We start from the raw sequence: 26,520 nt of genomic DNA on the forward strand, positions 1-26,520 counted from the left end.
CCAAATAATTGTCTTCATCTAAGCTCCCTCTATCAAAAGACAGCTGTAAGAGAGAGAATTCAAGTTCTTACCTTATGAATAATGTCACCTTAAGATTAAATCACATTCTTTCCAAATGAGCCCATGAAGAACCCAGTGATGATGAAAAGGAATTTGTTTATGTTTTTCTCAGACACAAAGTGAAGGGGAGTTCATTTTTCACAAGAGCCAGATCAGCAGGTCCACCTGGGTGGGCAGTGGTACCAAACCCGAGCCAGACATCCTTCAGAATGATTACCTCCACAATTCCCAGTGCTCGGATGACTGCCACACATCCAAGATAAGCATTTGACTTGTGAGAAAATCCCCTCAGTCAAAAGGAATATCTGCCATCCTAAAAACACTCCCAAAAGCTTCTTTCCCCCAGTTATCCTGCCCAAAAATCTCAGATCACTCCAGTCCAAAGCATCCCAGGTCAGACTTCATGACGATGGATGGGATAGCTGAAACATCTTGTAGATGTAAATCAGACTTGATTTTACGAGTTTATCTGTTTTATTTAGTTCTACAAGGTGTGGGGAGGGGTAATGTCAGGCACTTCAGAATAACTCAACATGACAAACTATTTGGCAACATGAAATTCAACATGAATGTCTTGGTTTAGTCTAGCTTTAATAAAAAAATTCAAGATAAGTTAGTTATTACTTTCTTGCCAAACTTTGGAAATGGTTTGTATCAATGTCCAGAGTAGCATTGCAGATAGCACTCCCTAAAATACACCAGTCAGAGAGAAAACACGTATTTCACAAAATGCTTGTTTATAAGTCTTAGAAAAATAATAATAATAATTCAATTGTTTGCTTCCTTTTCTTATTTTCTTCTTTGAACAACTGTTCTCATCATCATGCTCATTTTCTGTCTCCCTGGTTTCCAAGCAGCTTTCCAGCCACTGTCTCAGTAAAAGGTCGGTTTGTGCAACTGCATGGAGATGACACATTGAAGTTTATGTGGTTTATTTTATTTGAACAGTTTGTTAAATTAATGTTATGTTTCTCATAAACTATAAATAGATTCAGATTGTTGGGAATATTTTTTGTTACAAATCCATGTTCACAAGATTTAGGACTTTACCAACAGTTTTGCTTTGATCTGGTTCAGATCTTTACATCAGAATGAGTTACTTGCTATGACTGTACCTTTATTTTTTATGAATGAAACAGGACTTTTGGCAGCTTTGTCCGTCTTTCTCAAGTCTACCTGTAACTGCTTGGAGTATGTCTAGCAGATCTTTCCTTCAGGTGCTACTTTAGCTTGGTGTTTCTAGAAGGGTATTCCATCTTGTTCATAAATTTAACCAGATGGGAACATTTACATGAGCCAATTCATTTAGAACTGAAACTGTTTGGTTTCAATAGAAAATAAACAACAACAAAACTTATTGGCAATGATCCGCCCATTAATCCATCAACAAATAAGTAAATACAGTTACAATTCTAGAAAAAAAATCTCACCGTTAAAATGCAATCACATTAAATTATAACTACCCATGTGTATGTATTAACTAACATTAATAATCTTGTTCCACATGTCGTAGTCCGTGGCATCGGCTTAATAATGTCTGACCATGGGATAACACAAGATGACTTTTTTCTGTTGATATCAGATTGGTTATGTTGAAGCCATGGATAATTTTATGTTTGCCTGAAACTTTTGTCTGGACTGCTTGTCAACATCACCTGCACTGGTGCTACCTGGGGACGCAGAAGACTTGTGTCATTAGCGACACCAGCACCATTACTTCCGCTGATCTTTTCTTCTGGTGTTTTTCCCTTTGGATGATAAGGTTAGTTTTACATTTTAACCAGCTGTGTGTGAATGGATCGTCTTTCTGGCAGATAATCCTAAAACGTTTAGCCAGTGGGAAGAGAGGGTCCTGGCAGCGACGCTGTGACAGCAGAGGGAGCTCAGAGCTGTGGAAACGAGAGGGCAGAGAATGCTAAATCTGTAGCTGAAGTTGTCTTCTAGTTTTATGGCTTCAATGCAAACCTTCACTGCACATTATTACACATCCATTAATGTATGCAGGGATTTCCTGCATGTAAGCGCTCAGTTAGCAGGAATTAATTATATTGAGAGCAATTACCGCAACTACATAGTGCAAATAACTCCTGTTTGTCACCTTTCACTAAACTCAAATAACTGTACAACAGATTTCACAAAAAAACTTTAGCAACTTTTTATTGTTGTGTCTTTTGCCACATTGCTGAATGCATCAGAATTAGTGACTGAACACAGTCTGTGAGGACTCTCCATCAACTCACAGTCACAAAAACCTTTCACAGACTTTCACTTCTCTTTAATAAAATCAAGATGTCAAAAATCTGTGTATCTGATAAAAACACCTTAAACACAGCAGTGAGCTCAACATGCAAATGCAATAACATCCTACAGAAAGGCGCAAAATGCTTTAAATATGTTTCACACTTCACAGCACTGTAACATATTTTGTGAATAACTTTAATAGTCTGCTGTGTACATATGCAGGAACTAGGATGGTGGTCCAATAAAGAGGCCAGATTAAGCTGTAATAATAAGTCAGTTCACCTAACATATATGTTATTAAATGGCAAATTGGAAGGTGCAAAGCAATCTGCAGAGGCTTGCACACATGCTCCCATTGCTATGTTTATGCAATATAGACAATAGTTTTCCCCCATTTGCTGAAGATGTAGAAAAATAACACTAAGGTGCATAATCCTTAAAGAGCAATATGCCAAAGTAAGACATAAGAAAATCAGTTTTAAAAAATAGAGCCAAGTCAAACAAGACAGTTGATGAAGACAAAAGCGAGCCATAATGGTGGCTTGGGAGGCAAAGACCACCCCTAAAGTTTGACTGCTTGTTAAACATCAACAATACCATGTTGTTAACAATAATGCAGTTTTCCTACAGCATTTTGTTATCATTTTGCCAACTCCTATATGTGGGTGTCAAACTGGTTATGAGTATGATTCAAAAGCTTTTAAACCACCAAATGTAAAAACTCTACAACATTAAACATCCACTAGACTGAACAAAAGATAATAAAACATGTTATTTGGTTCAAAGCAGGTTTTTCAAGAAAGTAAAAGTCTGCTATAAAATGATTAAAGGCTTACTGTGAAGGATCATCTGAAATGCACAATTTATTATTTAAAAGATATGGAGGAATGTTTGCTTTCATGAATTTTGTTTTTTTCAAAGGAATCATTTACCTGTCTTGTCTTCCCAGTCTGTGCCCCTGTCTGGCCCCCATTAAACATTTTCTAGACTTGCCCATGAATGTAGAGCTCTTCAGTGTTCTCCATGTCTCAAAAAAAAAGAAAATGTAAAGCTCTATATCTAAAGGTCTGACATGATAATACCCTTATATTCTCTGTCATATTGTAGAAGACTAACATAAAAATAAAGGACTTCAGCATCAAACAAAAAGGCTTTTAAACTTAACATGTAATATCTTCTACTGGTGTTGCTTCCAGTGTCAACGTGATTCCTTTCATTTCTATTGTGTAATATTTTAGACTGGACTGGCTGATGATTCCTGCAGCTGACATGTTTTGCCATTGTTTGGCTGATTTTTGATGTAGCTTCGAAGGTGATTCATAAAACAACTCTCACTTTCACTAAAATATAATCTTAACTTTGCATTTGGTCAATGATACAATAAAAGAAATCTCCTTTGTGTTCTGCTTTGTTCTCGGAAAATATTGAATACATAGAAAAAACCCAAAAAAAATGAGAAAAATCCAAGAGAAAGACAAGCCAGTGTCTTCCCTCCTACCACTGCAACAATATGGTAACAATGTGTCTGGTTTTTAATTTATTTTGCATTGGACAACATTTCTCAATAGCTAATAACTCAACTTTTCTTAAGTATTTTATCAATAACAGTTGGACAGTCATCTTCAGAGTACTAAAGAAAATATCCTGCTATTTCCATACAATTAAGACTTCATTTGTGTCAGTCTAAAGTAAAAAAAAAAACTAGACCTCAAGAAAAAACACTGAGACACAACCAAGATAAATTAAGCTGGAGTCAGAAAAAACCGCCACAATGTTACATATTTAATCTCTAATAACATAAAACATGCACTTGAGTCTTGCAGCAACATAGCGCCTGTAAGGGGGGCAGCAGTGTAACAGAAGTGGTTAGTCGGGACTTGTTGTCCAAACATTGTCGTCACTCTCATCTCTTTCTCATTCTTCCCATCCTTCACCATATCCCTTCATCCATCCCACCATCCCACTAAATACCCCGGCTGTTAGCAGGCATTAAAAAGCCATTCACACTGTGCTCAAGTGCTTGGATTGGCCGTCACCACAGCTGACTGCAGAGGCTTTGTTGGGCTCTGGCATCTCCCTCCCTCTGTTTCTGACTTTATTTCTCTGAGTCTCTTGTGCACTCTCCCCTCAGCATTTTGGCAAGCTGATAAAACAGAGTTGGGCTTCCATTCCAGTACTCACTCACTTCCTGTGAGTGATTCATAAAGATCTAGTTTTTGGGTGGCAGAAGTGGCACACATGCAGGCAAAGTGCATCTGTCAGGGCTGTGTTAGTTCCCCGAGTCAGACACTATTACCTGACAGAATCAGAGGCAGAGAAATACAAGATTCATCTGTTCTAATATGGACTGTGGTTTGGCACATGCTCAGACCTACTTATATTTTCCATAATATCAGATCCGAGTGAAGTTACAAAGATGATGCTAGATGATGCTGTGGAATTCATTCATTAGAAAATGGTGGCAAGGATGTGGCAGGCATGCATCATCCCAATAAAACTTAGAACATCAACAGCAATGTCAAACAAAAGCCACAAGGGATACAACTGGCAAAACCACAGGGTTCATGCCCTCGCTCAAAATGTTTATTTAGTCATTCAATTATTCAATTAGGGGCGACAAATTAAATACATCTTTTTCCATGTTTATAATTGCATTATCTTTGTAACAGATACTGTAGGTCAGGGCCATCTGTTGGGACTAACTTGAAGCAACAGAGGCTTGTATAGCATCTATAATACTGACTTCTACTAAAACTCTACCAGCTTGTTTGTACACTATCTTAATGAACCTAAATCCAAAGTACAAATGATAATTAACACATGCAAATTAACAGTAACTTACTGGTGTTTCTCCTGCCAGTATTTAACATGTTAGTTACAATGAAATGCTTTATGTGGTCTAATCATGAGTGTTTACAATTCATTATTCAACCTGCCAACAATCAAAGTAGTACAGAAAGGGTCTCTGCAGTCAAATGCAGAACAACGCAGGAAATTAAAAATAAAAATGCAATTTGTTTCCCTTTTCTTTTTATTAGAATATCATATTTAAAAAAAAACATATTCCTCTACATATCATCATATAAACCTGTGGAAAGTTGTTGTATTAAATTAAATGTAAAAACCACAATTTCCATAAAATTATGAGTGAATTTGTAGAAGAGCAATGACTGCGGCGAATAATTGTGAGTCTAAAACCCAAATTTAACAGAGTAATTGTAATAGTTTTTTATATATATATATATATATATATATATATATATATATATATATATATATATATATATATATATATATATATATATATATATATATATATATATATATATATATATGTTGTTAATTGACATCAACTCAGTCCCTTGCCATATGTTCAAATGTCCTGAAAATGTCATTGAAAAAAGAGAAGGTTCTCTAACGGTGTGTTCAGACCAAACGCGTTTTGAGCGTCAAGAGCGGCAGGTTTCCATGTAAAGTCTATGTGGAGGCGCAGCAATGGGGCGTCGCGTTTTGGGCGTTCGGTGCGGAGCGCGCATCAAAAGCCAGAGATGAGCAAAGCTGAACTTTTGCCGCTTGACACGGGGCGTCAACCATTCAGAGCGATCAGCTCGCAGCTCCTGGAGGATTTCTGTGGTAAACCCAGACACGGGGCAGATGCCATTACTCCATGCAATATTTAGGATAACTATTCCTTGCTAAAAAAAGCTGAATGTTACTGAGTTGGCAACGTAGCAGGATACGTTGCCTAGCAACGCTTTGTTTTGGGGGGGGGGGGGGGGGGGGGGGGCAGGCTCTCTGCTGAATGCGGCTCTTGTTGCATTAACAGTGACTATCACTGCCATACAACAACGTTCTCTAGCTTTATTTATTAAATAAAATCATGCCATCTCTCTACTGAATTCGGCATCATTCAAACTGACCGGAAGAAAAGCTCCGCCTTTCTCCTCTCTTTTCCGCCGTGTTTGCCGCTCGCTCCAGACAAGCGGCAGGAGCGTTGGGAGCGTTTTAAGCGTCGGACACAAAAGTGGCAGTTTAGTGACCAGCATCGAGCGTTCAGCGTTTTGAGCGTTTTCGATGCTCAAAACGCGTTTGGTCTGAACACACCGTAAAGAGAAATTCACCACTATGCAAGTACAAGAAATGTTTGAAGGGCATTCCTTAGACTTTTCTAGTCATGCCAACCATCATCCATACACTCATACCCCAATAAGCACATTGACGTATGAGTGTATGGGAATACATTGAGGGGCAACACAGAGTTCCGTGTCTTGCCCACGGACGCTTAGGCATGTAGTCACTTCTCTTCCTCCTGAGCTACAGCCACTCCAAATATGATATTCAATATTTAATACAGATGTAAGATGGCTTGGAGACCTTCAATGCCAAATACTTTTACCACCCACATTTGGTGGTATATTATGGGATACTGTGGAAGACAGGTGGTTTGGCACAGGATTGGGGACGTCAGAAACTAATAACTGCATGTGCTTACAGACCGACTTTCCTCAGCCAAGATAAACCTAAACATGTGAAAGGACTTGTACAGTATGTCCATAAGATTTCTCGGTAGCTCTTATTCTTCCAAACAGTCCCTGATTGTCTGTCGCCACAGCTTCGTTCCAGGAATGCTCACTTTGTGCAACATCTCCCTTTTCCTGGAGTTGACTTTGGCTGAGAACTGTACTGGATTTTAATCTACCAGGGTAGTTACTCCTTTCCGTAACCAACATTTCTACGATGATGCTACCAACTTCGAAGTTTCATTGCCATTATTAAATGTAATTTTTGTATTTTAGATTAATAACAAAGAAGTCTATACATATATATATACATATATATATATATATATATATACATATATATATATATATATATATATATATATATATATATATATATATATATATATATATATATATATATATAAAGGCATTTTTCAAATAACTTTGTCAAAATATGGGTCCATAAAGGGTCCATAAAAAGTACATACAAGACTTAAATCCGTGTTTGAAAGTGTTTCATCACAAAAGTCTCATAATGGCATCTTAAATCTTAAATTATATACTTTTGTTATTATCAAAAACACACAATATATTTTTCATGACCTATGAAGGACCTTGTATTTCATGAAATATATTATAATACACTTATTTAGTCATCCAAATGAATTATATGTAAAAAAAACACATTGGGAGCAGTGGGGGGGATCCTTATGTTATGGATGCTGCAACATGTAAGGGTGACCAGAACATCAGACAGCCATTGTTCTTCCTACCTAACAGCCATAAAATATATTTTCTCTTTGGACTGCAAAAAAAGTCACATTGTCTTTCACAATGAAAAATGGATACACATCTATGTAAAATAAAATGTTGCAAACTGAATCAACTCTCCTAAAGCTGATGTGTTTTAAGGTGCTGTGTGAAATTTCAGAACTATTTTTACTTAGTGTGCTCAGTGAAAATGTGTAACGAAGCAAGATTTGAGTAATCAACTTACCTTAAAACAAACCTTAAACTGAACCTCTAGCATTCGTGAGTACAGCATAAACACTGAAGGATTGAAATCTGTGTATGGATAAAGGTGTATTTAGTAAAATATAAATACAACACTGTATATATATGAAGCTACACTGCTGCTTCATTTCTCAAGTGCCCACGACAACAAATTTGTCAGTGACAAAGTCAACTGCCCCACCTGTTCACCATTAATATAGGCTTTACTCCATCAAACCATTTCCCACACAATCCCACATCTGTGAATTGCACAACACACACATTCACCTCTGCAGTCCCTTGGGCTGACATGTTTCCCTGCTAATCTGTTTGCACAACTCTGGTGTGACCACAGGCCAATTACACATGGTCACATGAAGCACACCCACAAGACAGCATAAGGAAGAAAAATGAAAAAGAGCCACCCACTGAGAGCCCCTCTCTCAACCCCTTTTTCCCTTGTCATCCCCCCCTCCTACCCACCCCCGAACCTTTCCTTCCATGCTTCCTCTCCTCTGGCTTCTTCCACTTATTCAACTCAGTTACCAGCTGCAATTACAGCTTCCAGTCATTTAGGATGTCCCCAAACAACGACACCCCTCAGAGACCACAGATCTGCTGTGGTTCTATAGGTAAATTTAATTTTCATCCCATCTACGTTACATAAACTTTGCCATATGCTTAATATTATACTTAAACAGTTCCAGTGGATGCCAAAGGAGTGCATGCCTTGGGAAAGGTAGAGGAACTGTTCTGGAAAAAATTGCACTTGAGAATGACAGGTGAAATTGACCGTGATGTGAGAGGGGGGGGGCAGGGGGCGGGGGGCGTAAAACTTAAAGTAGGGGGGGAAAACCTTTGCAGCAGAATCCTGTTTTTTGCTGTTATGTTCTCTTTTGGCACAGAGGAAAGTGTTGAGTGGAGAAAGTGAAAGTCTTCCCATGTTATTGTTGCTTTTGCTCTCCTCATTTCCACCAAATCATTTCCACAATCTTCTCTGCTTCTGCTTCTGCCTCAGTGCCACAGGAGCCGCTTCTCTCTCCTGCTCTGCTCCCTAATCGTATTCCCTACATTTTTTCGCACTCGAGCCTTCATTATTGTTATTCTTTTTTTTTATTATTATTATTATTATCATTTGACCATTGTGGAAAGGGATTTTTACAGAAGTGCAAACAAGCAGTTTGGGCATTGAATCGTTAATCAATGTCCTGTTGTTGCACCTTCACACACAAAAACAGTAAAAATAACCTTCCTTCATCCACATGTTTACAAGACCTCTTATCTTGATAAAACCAAATATGCAAAGACTAACCGACTTAGCCCTGTGTCATTACAAGGAAAATGTCAGGTTTAACTGAATGTGAAGGGGGGTGCTACTGGGCCTCAGCCAAAGAAACAGGGTCATCCAGAGGGCAAGTGCAAGGCCAACTCGATCTGAAGTTACCAGAGACAAATCTCTGTCAACTCTTAATATTAGGGTGAAACATGGGCCCAAATGTCTATCATTTTAAGAACTAATGTAGTCACATAGATGTAAAACAAATTTATTTATTTATTTATTTATTTGTTAACTTGTTTATTTTATTTTCAAACTAATAATGAAAAGCAAATTAAGCATTTGTTACACACACACACACACACACACACACACACACACACACACACAAGAAAAACCTTTCAGAATTCAAAAAGGATTTTGGAAGTTGAACACTTACTTAGTCCAAAACTTTTTTTTATCAATAACAACTTAAACAGTGACACTTACACAACACATATAACAAATCATAACATACAATACAGACTGCTTTCAACAAATAATATTATTAGCCTCATATCTGATTATATAATTTATTATCTATTGTTTAAATTTTCCTGCTCATTGACATGTTTTTATGTCCTCATAACAGATGTTCAAAAATTGCACCTCTCTTGTAGAAATATAATGAAGTTTAGCCCTTTCCCAGCTGGTTGTTTGAACAAGTATGTGCTTCTCAGACCAAATTTATTCTCCATTAACTGGAAACCCTAACCCTTAACACATAGTAAACAATGATGCCTAGTTTTTAAAAAATATTTGACTTTAAAAAGAACTAAATCAATTTATGCACTTAAAATTAATATGGTCTCTATATGTTTCGCACTGCTCAGTTTTAATTTTTTCACACCAAGGGATTTTACTTCAGACACTCTTTCATGTTCTGTATCATGTATCATAAGTTTGGTATTAAATCAGACGACAGAAATCAGGCTGGAAGATTTCTGTTGATGGCCTCAGTAACATGAAGCTTGTTTCAAACATGTGAAAATCCACTTTGCTTGTATTGAATACAGTGTTTGAAAAACTGCCTCATAAATGCCTCACAATCCTTCCAAAACTTCTAAAAGTTTGGAATGAGAGCAGAATCCTTGCAGTCTGGAACCATATGTTACTGTAAATGTTACAGGATGGGCTTGGCTGCAGTTTGGAGGTGGGTGACTAAGGAGAGTTCTGCAATGGGAGGGTGAATGTTTGGTTCGGGGGAAACATTTTTCACTTTGACCTGTGAAGTTCTGTGTTTGTGCATATTATCTCCAAGGCAATCTATCCCTGCAATATGTTGTTTGTACTTTTACCAGAACATTTAATGTCTTGTTAATAGTGCTGGAGCTGTCCCCGTGCTTGTCTGCCTCCCTGTCTCCCCTACTTGGGCATTGTCTTGTCTTAATAACTGCTTGCTGGTCTTTTTTTATCATTGGTCGCCCTTGTAATTAGTCTTTTCACCCACTGATCCTCAGCACTCCAGCTTCAGCTTAAAAGTTCTCTTCAAGAGGTGTGCAGAGTAAGTAACTATGTCTGCTTGTTTTGGGGGAGAGATAACACAAGAGGATTTATGTGCTCCCTAATAAAGTTTACGAGTGCAGTCTTGTTTCTAGAGTTCGAACTAGCAGTTTTCACTTTGGTCAGTAGAGTGCTTTTATGTCTCTGTACAAGGATCATATTACTTAGAAATATTTGTGTTTCTGTTGAGATCAATAAGGCTCCAACAGAAATGACTTCCTTTGAGGCAGAATGTCTGATCATGGAAATGATAGTTTTACTTATTTATACAAATAATTGTTCACTCCTGTAATTCCAGTGTTTTCATTACCTGCAAATCCAAGTATTAAAATACATTGTGTGTGAAATCTATTACTGAAAAATTAAACATGGGCTTTCTCACAATCCTGGTAAAATAAACACAAATTTAAGAACAAAAACATGAATATTTGACTTGCAGGAAAATCTAAGTAAAAGGGTGTGAGGGTAGAATTTAACTTCACCTTGTACTGTTATGGGAAAAGGTGAAAAGAGACGAGAGGGGTACAGGAGCAGGGTGTGAGAGAAGATAAAGTGCTCCACTGGTTTGTGTACAATGGGAACACAGCAGAGGGGGGCAAAAGAGAAACATAGGTCACATTAAAACCGGGTTCACTGAGAGGACTCTGCTAAACCTCCCTAATCCCCACAAAGTTTGGAACACACAACACACAGACATGCATGTGGTTGTTCTCTACATTTGTGGTTGTTGGCCAGTAGTATGCGAGGTGTGAGGGGTATGTGAAGCTGATGTCACAGGCAGACTGGGAAACTGAGTTCATCACAGACCACCATGCACCAACATGGAAAGTTCCAAGCCTTGGAAAACTTTCAATCTTTTTTCCGTGGTCATCTACCCAGGCTGATGAAGACACAGCACATTATGGCTAGTTTGCTGTCAGATGTTGGTGCTTCATACGGCACACACAATAATGCCAAGTGTTTTTAGGAGGTGTGCGATTCACAGATCAAATACACTCCTAGATCAAATACACTCCTAGACTCCAAAAGCATTAAATGCAAATGAGAAACACAGGGATTTAACAGAAATTTCAAAAGCCATTTAAATATCATCAGAATGATTTTCTAGAAAGAGCAAAATGACAAAAACAATGCCGATGTGGCAACTGTGTCAAGTAACAAAAGGTAGAAATGGTTGAGTCTGAGCTGACAACATATAAGTCCACATCCATTTCTCATGGCTTTGGTCCATATCTTGAAAACACAGTAATTTCACAATCTAAGGTCATAAGTTAATTTATCATAAACATAGTAAAATTCCCACTAATATGCAGAAATATGTATGCTCACTGGGCAGTTTTCGTGGTAAACATGAAAAATGAAAAAACTGTTCTAGTTGTCAAAAGTTATAGTGAGTAACACTTAAACAACTTTTTGAGATGAGCCAGGGAACAATAAATTAAAGCAATTTCAAAGAGTCTAAAGTGTTTCCTCCAAAGGAGCTTTTATTTTTCCTATTTTGTGCTTGTGGATGTCCAAAGATATGCTTGTTGGGATAATTGATCACTAAATTCTCCCTAGAACTGTATGTGAGTGTGAATGGTTTGTTTGTTCTTTTGTGTTGGCCCTGTGATGGCCTGGTGACCTATTCAGGGTGTACCCTGCCTCTCGCCTGATGATGGCTGGGATAGGATCCAGCTTACCTTAAGCAACCCTTAATCAGACAAAGCAGCATAGAAAATAAATGAATGAATAAATGAATGGACGGTCATTGCAGTATTAGTTGCTGTGGCTGTTGCTGGATAGGCTGGCAGCAGTGCAACACATATTCCTTGCCTCTGGTGACACCACATAACTCTGGTTTCTTCTTTTAAACGAGTTACTGTAAACCAGGGATACCCATGTCCAATCCCTTCTTTAACATGTCTGAATCAAATAATGGCTCATACCAGACCTCTGCAGAGCTGAATTACATATGTTAGAGAGAATTCAGACATCTTCATACTGGTTTATACTGGCATTAGCTATATGCTAGCTAGTGGAATTAATATTTTATTGGCTAGCTTTATTTCTAACTGTTTAAACATTATTTTGTCACATGACTTTATGGCTAAATCCAGCTTGCATTAAAGCTTACTGTATCTTATTACACATTTAACAGATCTCTATCAGTACTTTAAGACAACTATAGTGCCCTGTATACTACTTCACCTTTTCAAATTCAAAAATACTTTTTGTGTGTTTACAATCTACTGCACTGGTTGCTGTCTTCCATATCAACCACATTTCAAAGGTTGGTTTAAGCAACTAGTTAAACAAAGGTTATGACAATGTCCCAAATAAAAACCAACATTCCAGAGGGGCCAAGTAGGTCTCTGAGGAAATCAGTCAGTCACATTCTTTTCTGTGATCAATCAGCCTCTAGCCCAGACAACCTGAAGTTAACCTCAGCTATCCTGGAAGCTACCTGCCCTTTCCATAGAATGCGTCCTAAAGCCCTGTGTTCATTTTGTGTAGTCTCTTGTTGTGATGAACAAATGCTGTATATTATAAACACAAGACAACCTGTTGGACTAAAAGCTCAACCACCCTTTAGTGCAGTTTCTACGGCTAGATTGGCATAATAGCTGTATATAAAACTGACTACCATGTGAGTATGCCCAGCATCTTTTTACAAAAAGCAGAGAAGTATGGAGTGCAAATAAATTAAGGTAGTCAAAATTCAAGCAGAAAAAAATGCTAATTTTCTCTATGAGTGAAGGAAAAAGGGAAAGGATTTGGCACAGTGAACTTAAAGCATGGAAGCACAGCCTAAGCAGCACTCAGCGTAGTGACAATGTGGTGGACTCATTACCTCAGGTCTCTCAGGTACTCCGAGTGAAAGGGGATGTGAACTCAGTTGGATTGTGTGAATGGAGACACCGCTGTGCGTTTATAGAAGTGCACAGGGTTTACAGGTTTCTTGGTTAGACTGAAACTGATTTATGCAGGATTGTCAAGGTGCAAATTTTTTTTAAAAAAGTTAGCACTGGATATGCACTTACGTTTTGGGTGTTCCCACTTTCCATGCAATACTTCTATCTTAGTTAAATTGGAAGTGGTGATTTTTTTTCCATTAAGGAAAATTCTAAAATGAGGCTGCTTACTTTCAACCAAACCGTTCTTGAAGCTGCATAATATTTTCCAATTTACTTTTGTCTGCTGCCTGAAGTTGAACACCACTGAAACGCTCTTATGCATATGAATAAAGCCAAAGATTTATTGTAATTTATTTACTTGACAAGTGCACAGTACTTCACTCCATCTCACTGTCAGCTTGCAGAGCTCAGGCCAGAGCATAATTGTGTAAGTGCTTCTGGATGGCAGTGGGCTATTTGGTCATTAAGGGGCCTATTAAGTCATTAGTGTAACAGTGGAACTGCCGTCTGCCAGTCGACAGGACCAGATGATCAGTCTGATATGTGTTGCCTTGCAGTTTTCCACATATTTGTGCTGGTAATTATAGCTTAGATGTGAAACGCCCTTAGATGTCACGCTTTAAGAGGGAGTACAAGTCACCAACAGGCTGTAAAGGTAACCTCCTCCCCTTCTTTCTTCTCATAGCCTTTTTTTTCCACTTGCTGTGGACATGTTGATATAGTGTATGTGTGTGGATAAACAGTGGGTTGGCAATGAAACCAACAACCAGTTAAGATAATGAGCAAAAAGAAGGCATCCAAAAGACATACGGAGGTCAGGGAAAACAAGAGCGGTGTGCAGCAACAGAATTGCTTTCCCCGTCAGTCAGACTCAGGCCAGCACATCCGTTCAAACCCAAACTTACACACCCATCACTGAATGTAAATATTTGGATGTGGACATGCTTGAATGTTACCTAATTCCTCCCTTAACGATGTCTTGAGCACCATCCAACAAACACAAAGCAAAATATTCACCCTGATTTGATATGACACATGAGAATCTTATTTTGACTCCATTTCTGCTGTTACTTTATGCAACCCTTTCCCAGCCTTTGGAGACAGTTGCTGCGAGGCTCTTGATATTATGTTAACTGCTTAGCATAAATGCTCATCTAGTAATGTCTATGTACAGCCAGAAAGCTCCGGACTTGCACAGTGGAGGACATTCCCCCTGGATATACGGTTCAACTCTAACTGTTTTTAAATCATTTTGAAATCGCTGAATTGTATGTTAGGAACATACACTTTCATAAGTTCCTTTTGAATCGGAAAACCAAACCCAAATCTAATTCAATATCATATAAAGTAATAGTGGTTTAAGACAAACAGACTTATGAAAGTGGGCATATTTCACCCAGACAGACAAAACTATAAGACCTCTGTGTCTTAACTCAGGAGCTGCTGTCCGAGCACCATGTATTTTTCATGATATGTTTTCATGCATAAATTGGAGAAACTGAATGTCATCACATTGCATATTATTTTACCATGAATGCATGCCTTGTTGTGATATTTTAGCCACATCTGCAGGCCTGAAAGAGTCCCACTGTGACCACAGCTTGTGTGAGTGTGCAGTCTCAGCAATACATGGAGCCTCAGGCTGATATCGGCTCAAGCCAACAAGTCCTCCCATCCATACCATCTTATAGGTGGTTTAGCCATGCCTTTTAAATACAACCTATAAGGTTTGCTTTAAACTGTTAAACCATCAAATAACAGTTTCTCTCAAGCAGAGATTGCAAAGGAGCAGCACTGATGGAAATAGACACATCAGGCTGTCACTCAAGTTGTAAATGGTTTCAGTCTCAGTGACTATTGGCCACCTCCCACCTTCATGTTAAGACAAGTGACAGCACAACATAGATCTAGCTGATGGAATCTCAAACTGGTCAGAGGTTGAGCTTGGTAGTTTAGACAGGTTCTGCCTGCATGCTCAGCGGTGCCCACATTTGACCCCAGCAGACTGCCAGTCTCCTCATCGCTCTGCTGCTCATGGTCCCACTACCACCTCTTGCAGTGACCTATGACCCCTACCCAGGAGAAAGGCGCCACCAATATGATGTTATTTCTCCTTGACATGGGCCACTGGTCTAGGCTGCAATGTGACCGCGGGGAAAATAAATATGGGTGTTTATTTGGTGGGAATTAAAGACACGCAGCCCGGAGCCAGGGTTCCAATAAGCAGCTTTGCATAAGAGTCAACTCTGTCTCACTCCAGAACTAAACAGTATCATTATAGGATTAAGCTGTTAGAAATTCTGTAATGTGCATCACCACCACACAGCAGCAATGAGACGCTGAGACTGCTGAGATTGTTGCAAAGAAGTGTTTTCCCACTGAAGCGAGATAAGATTAAAAAAAACAACTACCTTACATTTTTTAAATCAAGATGCTGTAGTCGTGCAGCTTGCAGTCTTTGAACAGACTAAACTTCTTCCAGCTTTTTCCAATCTGGACTCAAAGCGTTTTGTACTAGCTGGCCTGCCCAGCTGTCAAGCTACATTAGCTTTCAAAGACCTGGAGAAGAACCATGCGCTATGACCTGCCTTTTGTTTCCACAGCCTTTAAACAACCTCTCACAGAGACATCCACACTTCTCTGTCCTACTGGCTGCGCTCTTATTAGACCGCAACAGTGAAAAGAGAGCTCACAAGCCATTACTGTCTCACCACACTTACCACAATACAGAAAATTGCAACTTTAAAACAGATGATCTCTTTCTAACACTCCAGACAGGTTCATCCAAAACCAAGTGTCATTAACGTTACAGGTACTGTAGAAACAGCACCCATCTCTGAGTGGTCTTAGCTGTATTGGAGAGGTACCACTGGGACCAGTACCACCTCCTGCAGTGACCAGGACCAAATGCTTTTGTATCGTGCAGCATACCACCATCTGAGAGTTTTTCCATGGCATCAGAGTGAAGTAGCTTTTTTTTTAATATAAGATAAAAAAAAAGACATAAGGAAGAATCTTTCCAAAGTTGGATTAATATTCACACATGCATGTTTAGATTAGCAGTGGGACATTGTGCATGAATATCACTGCATTCCAACCACCATACCGTTTTTACACTCCTTCTGCGCCTCAGTCAGTGTCTTCCTCTGACTATTTTTCTCTCTGCCGTTTCACTTTTCTTTCCTCTGTACAGCATTTAATTTTCCTCTGACTCTAGGTCTAACCCCCTGACCTTACAATTGTTACAGGCAAACACTGAAGGATCCAATCAACCGCAGCGTTCAGATTAGACCGTGCATTATTATAATTGAGAAAAATGGTTTCCATTCCAGCTCTGAATTGTTTTCATACATATCTGGAGAAAAACTACCTGGGGGTTATTGGAAGTCCAGTACTGTTTGTGGTTGCTTTGGGTTAATTTCAAATTACTCCTGATCACATTTAGACTCTACTTTAAAGCAACAAACTCTTACCTAAATTACCTAAATTTGAACACTTACCTAGTAAAACTTATGGCAACTAAAAATTAGCTTTCCATAGCTCTTGAGAGATAAAAACGTGCAACAAAAGCAACGCAAACTTATTAACACTGATCCTGGTCATTACTGAGAAACAGTGTCTCTTGAACAGCTTATTTCTAGGGGCAGTAAAGCTCTCAGGCATGTGCAGAGCATGCAGTACCATTTTGACAGCATAGTTAGGAGGTGCTGAAGAAAGGGGAGAGCCTGCTCAAAGCCCGATGCTTCTCAAATTAGCTGTGCAGCCCTCCGTGCTGTCACATAGACGTATAGGCCCTTGAAGATCCTGTTGCATCATGAGTATGCCGTGTGGAACTTTGTATGACTTCCGTGCGAGTCGAACTGTGCATGCAAGGCAAATACAAATACTGAGATAATCTTCTCCTCTTTTTTTTTTTTTTTTTTTTTTTTGCAGTTTATCTCAAAAGCTGGAATAAAACTGAGCATCTTCCTCTGCCGTCACAGGTTTCTGTCGCTTTCCACCACTTGAAAAACAATCTTCAGTTATGCCATCTTTGCTGATCTCTCACTATTTCTTTAAATAGACTCATTCCTATCTTTTTAATCATCATACATGAAACTGAATATGAGTGCGCTCCCCATGTTTTGCTCATCAAGTAATTAGGCTGTTTCGCTCATCTATCAGTCTACAATTACAGTTCAAGTCCAGCCATTCCCCAGAGAGCCAGCCAGTCTCTATTAATGAAAGTGAGAGTGTTCTGCTCTTCTCACCTTCGTTAATCTGTTTTTCGTGTATGCTGCTCTGCCTGACACTCTTTGTGCAGATTCAGCTGTTGAGTATGTTTATTTAGTGAGGAAGAGGAACATCCATAACCATAAAGCTGTCTCCAGTGCAGACACATTTTAATTGCTTCTCCTCCCCACACTGTCCTATCGCACGTTCTCTGCACAACACTGTGCATACGCGCAACCTTTTTGTAGACTATGAAGCCTAACATATTTGTGCTTCGAGCTTCAGGCAGAAGGATAAAGCATACAAAAACTCAGGATCTTATCATGGCCTCTCTGAGCCTCACTTGTTTTTGCCAATTCGCCAGCTGCTCCAGCTGTGTACGCACAAGGAATTGGTAGCAAAAAAAAAAAAAAAAGCTAAACTAAACACCCTTATTCCATCATCTTACCTGTGAGAAGTTGAGTCCATTGAGGGGGTGACACTGCTCCTCCACCTGCTCCACTGCCCCAGTTGACTTTCCCATTCGCTCCGCCTCTTGAGCTAAGAACAGGTCCAGCACCGGTGTCCCTCTGGACCGAACGTCCCACTCTGTCAGTGAGTTGACCATCAGCATCACCCACACAGGCCTCTTCCTTTCCCAGTTCCCTGCGATCGCATTAAACAGGTAGTCAGCGTACAGGCCGCGCCCTCTCTGGTCAGCAGTCATCCAATAAGGCATCATATGTTTGACGTAGTCCAGGTGTCGTTTGAGACGCCGGTACAAGTCTCGAGGTAGCAGGGTCTGCAGGTTTTCTCCATGGGGAAGCAGCTGGCAACTGGTCAGTTTGGAGATAGTCAGTGGATCTGTCAGGTCCAGCTCAAAGAAAACATTATTACTGTTGTGGAAGGCTTGCTTGGAACTGTCGGGGATAAAGTCCCAGACTCGGGTATAGGGCACATGAATGGTGCCAAATAAGTATGATGGTGGGTGAGGAGGAGCACGCTTTACTCTCCACAGGAAAGAATTTAGCTCACTTTGCTGTAAAGGAAGAAAAGGAAACAAGAATACAAAAGTTGTCAGTCACAGGTAGATTATTTTGTCGTTAAAGGTAAAGTGAGACTTCTTTCCTCTGTTGTGACTTACTGACTCACAGGATCAGGTCAAAAAGTTGAAGATTGAAATAAGATTTTTAAAATGATGGCAGGGGAAGTATAAAGTGTAGTTAGCCCAGAGCTGTGCTGCAGGCGGTTTATAGAGGGGGGCCTTCTGGGCTGTAAACATACCCCCGTGTATTGTTGAGGTGCATACCTCTGTTGCCAAAGGTTTTTGTCAGCCTGGGAAGCATTTCCAAGGCAGCAGCGCAAATATACTGCACTGGAGCTCATAAAAAATCCAAACCTGAAAGAAATCTGCTCTTAATTGTGACCTTGCAGTGATAGTTTTGTTTGTAATGATTTTTTGGGATGAATTTTTTTTTTTTTTAACAGCAGGCGCGGAGACGTGATGCCAACAACTTTAAATGCAGCTCTGTTTTTATCTGTGGCTTATACAGCAGGAAGCATTTGTCTGGTATGGTTCTTCATGGAAAACAGTGACATCCTGAAAAATTAAATATTCACAGTCGCTGTAAATGAACTTCAGCCTCTGTTGCGTTTTCAATATGTTTCTTGTTAAGTGCTGGCCTAATGTGCTGTACATGTGCAGCGACTTTGATGTTGGCATTTTTCAAATATGAAAAAAGAAACTTCTCTAAACAATATCAAACTGCTGGCCACTGACATGCAGTATAATCAGGCATTTGAAGGATGAAACCTATTACTGTAAAGTAAAGTTATTCTTAGAAAATGTTTACTTCTAAAATTTAATCAAGATTTCATTCATCTGCATGCTCCAGTCATGCTTCACTCTGCCAATGTTGCTTTTAAAAGGTTTAAATATGACAACCAAAGGCAAGTTAAGTCTCATAGGATGTTATTTATTTATTTGTTCATTTATTCATCCAATAATTCATTTATTTGAACGCTTCTTAAACCTTCTTTTGCTTATGGGGGTCACATTTAATATTAGGAGGGTCCTCCCCTCTCCTTATGGGAATCGCGCCTTTTCAGAAAATTAGAAGTAATAAAGCAGACATGCACCATAATCCAGAGTTGAAATATGCGCTTATGAATTAGTTTTTTTCGGCAGCAAAGTGTGGTTGTGTTGGACTCTTTGTAAGCCACAGAGTAGCCTAAGCGAGATCCTCTCTGTTGAAGCTGCGCTGACTTTCTCTGGAGAGCCTTGATGCGCATGCAGGGCTCCTTTTTTTTTTTTTTTTTTTTTTTTCTTTTATGAGGGTAATTACTCTTAATCCAAAACAGAGACCACTGTACTGACGCATACAAATCACATGAAGCATAAGTCTTCACTGATCTCTGACATCAGCATTAGGGGACATTATGCACAAATGCAGAAACGTCTGTGATCCCTCTAAACGATTTCATAATGACATCTTCAAGCTGGAGCGCAGCTTTGTGTACTTTCTGGCTTTTTTAAGGTGGTGCTTTTTTCTTTTTTTGTTTTTTTAAAAAAATTCCTTCTGCAATGATTTTTTTCAGCCAAAATGCCGGATGGCTTTGATTTCTCATGATTGTCTGCTCTGCAGCACTTCATTCACTGAGGTCAGGATGCACTGACTTTCCCAGCATGCCAGATATGTGTTTTAATAATAAGCCACATGCTGGGTGAAAACACGACCACTTCTGAGAGGACAATGAAACTTTTCCAAATGAAGTCAAGTCACCCGTGGGTGTTCCCCACTTTGTCACATAAACAGCCATAAAGTTGGCGAGCATTTACAATTTATTTTGGCAACCCCATTCATTATTAAGACCATAAGCACTGCTGAGGCAGTGTCTGTAGATCTAATGTAAGTCATAAACTTTAATAATTCCACCTATGATAATAATTCTTATTTATGACAGATTAACTTTTTCTAACTATAGGCTTTCGGTGGTGTTATCTTGGTTAATTATAAGTAATAAACTACAACCCCTTTTAAAGTGATGAAGATTGCAGACTTTACAACAAATGACAAGAGACATGCAGAGACAAATGTGGTCTAAGTCACTATAATATGGCATCTTACACGATTAACTATATTTACACCTCCTGGTCTGCTACGTCCTAACTTAACGCATGCCTGAGTTTAGTTTCTCCAAGCATAAGTTATAAAAATGAGAGCCCAGTTTAGTTTTATCTAGGCAACAAGTGATACAAAACTGTACCAAAGCCGCTTAGTTTTTCTAGATTGCATTGCAAACTTGTCAGCAACATTTTTTAATGTGCACGTGTTCATTTAGGGAGTAAACAAGTGTCATAGACTTAATAAATAAATAAATAAATAAATAAATAAATAAATGTATAAATAAATAAATTAATTAATTAAATTTCCAATAAGACTCACCGACTTTGGTGGTTCGCACTGCCTCGGTCCGGCCGGTCGGTGCGCGCCCCAGGGTGCCACACTTTGCAGGAAAGCGCTCAGGAGGACCCAGCTGAAACCCTGTGGAAAGATCATCTCGTGGAGGCAACAGGACACTTGTGACAGTCAGCTTTCAGGTGGAGTTTGGTCTGTTTTTTCTCTGTCTTTTCCTCTCACTGCCCTTTGAAGTCAGGCAAAACGCCACCGGTGGCCTCTGGGCTCACATGTGTAACTCGGCTGGAGCACCATTCCGCCTCTTCGTCAGCACTTAACGCGTTCCGCCTCTTCAGTTTATGTTTATGCTCGCAACTTTTCTCTGTATCTCTCAACCCGGTGCTGCTCCTCAAGCAGGAGCTTAAAAGTCTGGAAAGTTTGCGCTCCGCGAGTTTGGAGCGTCTTGACTGGGTGAGAGAGAGAGGTGGGACAATGTGAGCACCCCCCCACCCCGTTACACACAACTTTTTCACACACTTCCCAGCCTCTTGAGCCTGCAGCGAGCGCAGATTCAGACCAGGTATGTCAGGTTTCCCCTTAATGAAATCCCTAAAACTGACTAAGAAAGAGAAAACAGAGGGAAACGGACGTTCGTGTCTCCATAACAACCTGAAGCTGAACGTCCCTTCATCTAAAACCGACCAATCAGAATGTCTTAATTGGCGTCGCTGCTGCGGAAGAGATTAGGTCACGTGGCTCCAAACCTTACTGAATTTGACAGTATTTGTATTAGTTTGTAGCAGGGATTCCTGTGGTATTTTAAGTTTAGCTCTTGCAACTTATGTTAAATTGCGCATATTTCCAGGAATCTAGACCTTCTATTGGCTTGTACAAAACCAAACCAACACTTTTCACCATAAGGAAAACGGCAGAGCCTGCAGGGCAGATGGTAATCACATTGTCAACAACACAAAATTTTGTTTGGGCCTCATTTTCAACAAAGTCATTTCAAAGGCATAAATTATCATCATTTCAAATGTTGTCATTTGCTTCCTCTGTGAAAGAATTACATTTATCCCTGTCCTCTGTTTGGCAAACCCTCGTATTGCAGGTCTTGACGAAGCAGGTAGACTTGAACCCAATATACTTGTTTAAGGTTACAAATAAACATCAACCATGAGAAGTATTATATTTATGTTAGGCACAGCGCTTTTCTTAAGAGCCATTAGTCATGATGCGAGGCAGACGGATCTGGAATAAACGTAGTGTTGAGAGAAAGTGACCCCCCTCTCTGCGTAGGCCACTATGTCAACGCTCCACTACTCAGCTGTGACCTCAGTTATTGTCCAAGTGGCAGACAGTGTGACAGAGTCAAGTAGTGGAAATTTATCATGGGGACCCCTCAAACAAGTGGCACCTGACCCCTCCCTGCAAGCCAGTGGCAGGCAGACCTCAGACAAGCAACCCTTTGTCCTCGGCTGTGTTCTCCCCTCCTCTCCACTCCTCTTCTCACCACTCTGTGTTCACTTGTGTTGCCGGGCAGCTCTTTTAGCAACCGACAGTCCCTCTGCGCCCTCATTGTGTTTCCCATCCAGATTATTGGTTGTCTGTGCGGAGCATCTTTGATCTACTTGTCTCTTTAACCAAGTTTCAGATTGTTTCAAACTGTGACATTTCTGCCCTTTGACTCTTGGACAACTTTCGCTTACTGTCATTTATCAAATTGTGAGATTTCAAAGCCAGAAAAGTCTGTATTTCTATGTCTGAAGAGCAGCCAGCAGCATGTACAGGGATAAGACATCAGAAACCTTCCGATCTTGCTTAATTGTTTCCTTGCTCCTCAATTTCTCGTCTTTCTGCAGCTCTCTGAGACAGGTGTGTGATTTCACTGGTGGGATTTCTATTAACTGCTTCATCGGCTCTAATATGGCCACCTGTGGAGTCAGATACCTGCCGTTAACCACACCTTGCAGAGGGCTTCCCTTTGAAGGAGCTTTTCACATTCTTGGCCGGTTAGAGGAGGGCTTATGAGTGGGCTTGCTGCATGAGATTCTTGGACTGGGGCCAGCGCTTACAGCATGGTGCACATATAGCTGGGGACGAAAGAAGGCTTTAAAGTTAATGTTCTGTCAGCATATCGCAGAAACACTCACTTACAGAGCACACATCTGGGGAGGCGTTGGAAAGAAAAAGAGCTCTCTACACTATAAAGGTAGTTTTGAAATGTTAAAGTGTGTCTGCAGTTGAGCCTTGTAATATGCTTCCCAGTACTTGTTCTGGCTCTGTTAGTAGATGGAGAGGAGAGCACACTGTGCGGACGGAGAATGGAACGTTGTTAATGTCTGGGACCCTGCAGCTGTAAGGATCCTGCCTGCTTGTCCTTGAGATCATGACGGTTCACTTAATATTTTGCAGAGTCCCCCCCCCCAAAAAAAAAAAATAGTGTCAGCTCAGTGCAACAGCATTATTACTTGTCTTTTTGTTTGCAACACAAGTTGTATTACTTCTTTACCACTTCTACCGGTGCTGTATATCTCTTGAAAACGAGACAGTGATGCTGACTTTCACAGGAAATGTGTGCAAACTGTTTGTTTATTATGTACACAGGGACCCCTAGTGGTGCTATAAAGAGTTCAGATTTTCTACATTGTGGGTAAAGGGGAGATAGGTGGCTTCAGGGAAGAAATGTTTATACTTCAAAGACATTTTGACTGTGATGAATATGAAGAAGTGGCTTTTTGCTTAAGGCAGACATATTTCAGAAACTGGCTGTCAGACTGGCAGCACAGGCCATGCTATCTGTTTCTGTCTCTGCACTCAGCTGGACTACACACTTAACACACACAGAAACTCCCTCTGCTACCTCCACCCGTCTCTTACTCGGGCTCCAATATCCTCTGTCCTGCTTTGAAGATGTCAAGGAATAATATTGACTGAGTCTCTGGTGAAATGTTATTGTGGTTTCCCTTTCCGGATGTCCTAGGAAAATAAGGAGGTAATGGGAAAGGGTAGCGAGTGGTTTAGAAGATGGACGCTAGTTATACTTGGTGGAACATATCAAAGAATACCAATGGGTTGTGAAGTGGAGAGTTCTGAGTTTATCTGTTTTTATCCATATAGAATAGGTAGGAATAGAGACAAGTTAAACAAAGTCTGCCATCTCTGAGTTTGGTGGGCTTTCAGAATTTTCCCAGAGACCAAAGACGTTGATAAATTGTTTTCCTTCCAGTCAGCACACTGATATCTGTGGCATGTCAACACATGCAGTGGATGGCTATCTGTCCATCTTCATCTTCCACAATGAGCGAAGGCAGGAGGGGAAAGATGAGAAGAAGAGATAAAATGACAGGGGTCACAGTCAGGTTTGTTGTTCTAGAAACTGTCTCTTATCCAGATTACTTTTAAAACATCTGTCATGGTTTTGGGGTGAAGTAAGGAAAAGGGGACATGGCTCTGGGTTAAAGAAACAAACATTTACACTTATTGAAGAAAGTATTTCAATTATTCAAGTGAGAGGCAGGATTTTCATTGGGTTTTTTTGTTGTTGTTTTTTTTTTCTTACCAGCACAGGTACCAGATCTTTTTTCACAAGTTAAATAGCTGCAGCTCATAATGGAACCATTAATTTCCAATGCATTGAATGAAAAATGATCAGGATTTCTGTTTCTGTAAATTGCAAAGTAGGTGAACAAATAACTTGTTTCTAAAATTCTTAAATGTATATTTTTTATATTAAATGTATATTTTTGTTTTTTTTCCAACAATCAGCAGTTATCTGTAATCAGACGATCAGAAAGCCTTTTTTTCTCATTTTAATGTAGCAAGCAGTTAATAGGAATGGCAGAGGTTAAGTTCAGATCCAGAAAACAAAGAAAAGCAGTGTGAGAGAACTGCTTGAAGGACCTCTAGAAGGGCAAATCAAAGCCCTAGCTTGGCTGCAAAAGACCTCTGTGAAGATCACAGACCATGGAGTCTTGGTGCGCTGTTGCAAATTGATGGGAATATCATCAAACTACAAACTTTGACATTATCACCAAAAATATTCAGCTTTTGGAAACAAGTTCTGTGTTTTGATGGAGCTCAAAGACTGAGTTTCCACTGTTATATGTTTGGAGAGGAGTGTTGTTGGCCCCCATGAACAGAACTCAAGCCCGACTCTTAATCATGTAATTAAATGTATTTTGAGTTTGTTTTAAAGCAAGTAACATGCACAAATCTTCATTGGGTAAAACAAGAATTTACATGTTAAAAATCAGAAAATTCAGGAAGTAACCAGCAAAGATTAACAATATGTAAAAGATTAATCAAATTCACCACAAAAACCACAAACATCTGTGGACAGAGTAATAAAAAACAATTATATTTGAAAATCCGGAGAAAATAGACGAGCTCCACAGAATCTGCTTTGAAAACACTGAAGGTGTTTGAACCCAAATATGAATATTTTACACTTAGATTTCCTTTTGTACATCAGCTGTCCATACATGAGTCCTTGTGTAAGGGGAAAGGATGTCTGCATGGCTAGTAGTAATACTGGTAATACTTCAGCTGTCATTGTGGAAATGGCTCCTAAAGCAAGACTTTTGATCATGCCATTTATTTATTCATTTTAGATCTATTTATTTATTTTAGGCCTGTTTGTATACACACACTGATTCCCTTCAGTGAGAGCTGAATCCCGTGTTTGTTTTCTAGAGCCTATAATGCTTTTACATCAAAGGCTTTGCTGACAAAGTCATCCTGTAATGCATTATGCTCTCCCCCACTGATCACTGACACTGAGTAATTGCATTATCCATATCTGCAACCCTCCTGCTATCTTCTGTCTCTTTCTACCCCATTTACCCCTAAAAGCCAGAGCAGAAGACATGGAGGAGTGAAAAGACTCCTCCTGCTGTGAAACAGATCTACCTTTTAGCCATTTGAATGGCATGATATGAAGGAATAATTATATTTTCTCTGTTGTCCTTTCAGCAACCATAGTGGTGTTTTTGCAAATCTCAGCACTAGACAATAGTTTCCATTGATATCAGAATCTTATTGAAATACCATTTGGCTAATCTAAGCCTTTTCTGAAATTGTTTTTTCAGACTTTGCCAATGTATTGTTTGTGGCTTATTCAAGCAGAGCTCCAAATAGGCTTCCACTGCCAAATAAGGCTTTCTGAATTTTCTGGGGAACACAGCATAAACAGTATGTGTTGTAATACATGAAATCAAAGCCACAGGTCTGCAGTGGTGTGCAGAAACCATGAATTCCAACTTCAAAGATCTGATGAGTCCTTCTGTAAGCTGACAGAAATCAGGATTTGGACCTGACCTCCTTTTGAAGACGGTCATCTGGTTTAATCAGGTCCTTTTGAAGATTAGATTATTGTCCAATGGTGCTTTAATACCACAAGTATGATAAATTGATGACAT

The 26,520-nt window shown here is 39.6% G+C and overlaps 1 protein-coding gene across 1 annotated transcript in view; it reads right to left on the minus strand.

Annotated features, from left to right (window-relative positions):
- trabd2b (TraB domain containing 2B) overlaps nt 1–21,493 on the minus strand; it is a 71,572-nt gene extending 50,079 nt beyond the window's left edge. Inside the window, exons 1-2 of the mRNA XM_079244517.1 lie at nt 21,149–21,493; nt 18,172–18,741 (exon numbers count right to left, since the gene is read on the minus strand). Coding sequence (XP_079100643.1) covers nt 18,172–18,741; nt 21,149–21,262 — 684 coding nt within the window. The 5' untranslated portion in view covers nt 21,263–21,493. The remainder of the gene's footprint in view (nt 1–18,171; nt 18,742–21,148) is intronic.
- Between the last annotated feature and the right edge of the window lie 5,027 nt (nt 21,494–26,520).

The sequence above is a fragment of the Telmatherina bonti genome (assembly GCF_933228915.1).
Source record: "Telmatherina bonti genome assembly, chromosome: 8".
Classification (NCBI taxonomy): domain Eukaryota; kingdom Metazoa; phylum Chordata; class Actinopteri; order Atheriniformes; family Telmatherinidae; genus Telmatherina; species Telmatherina bonti.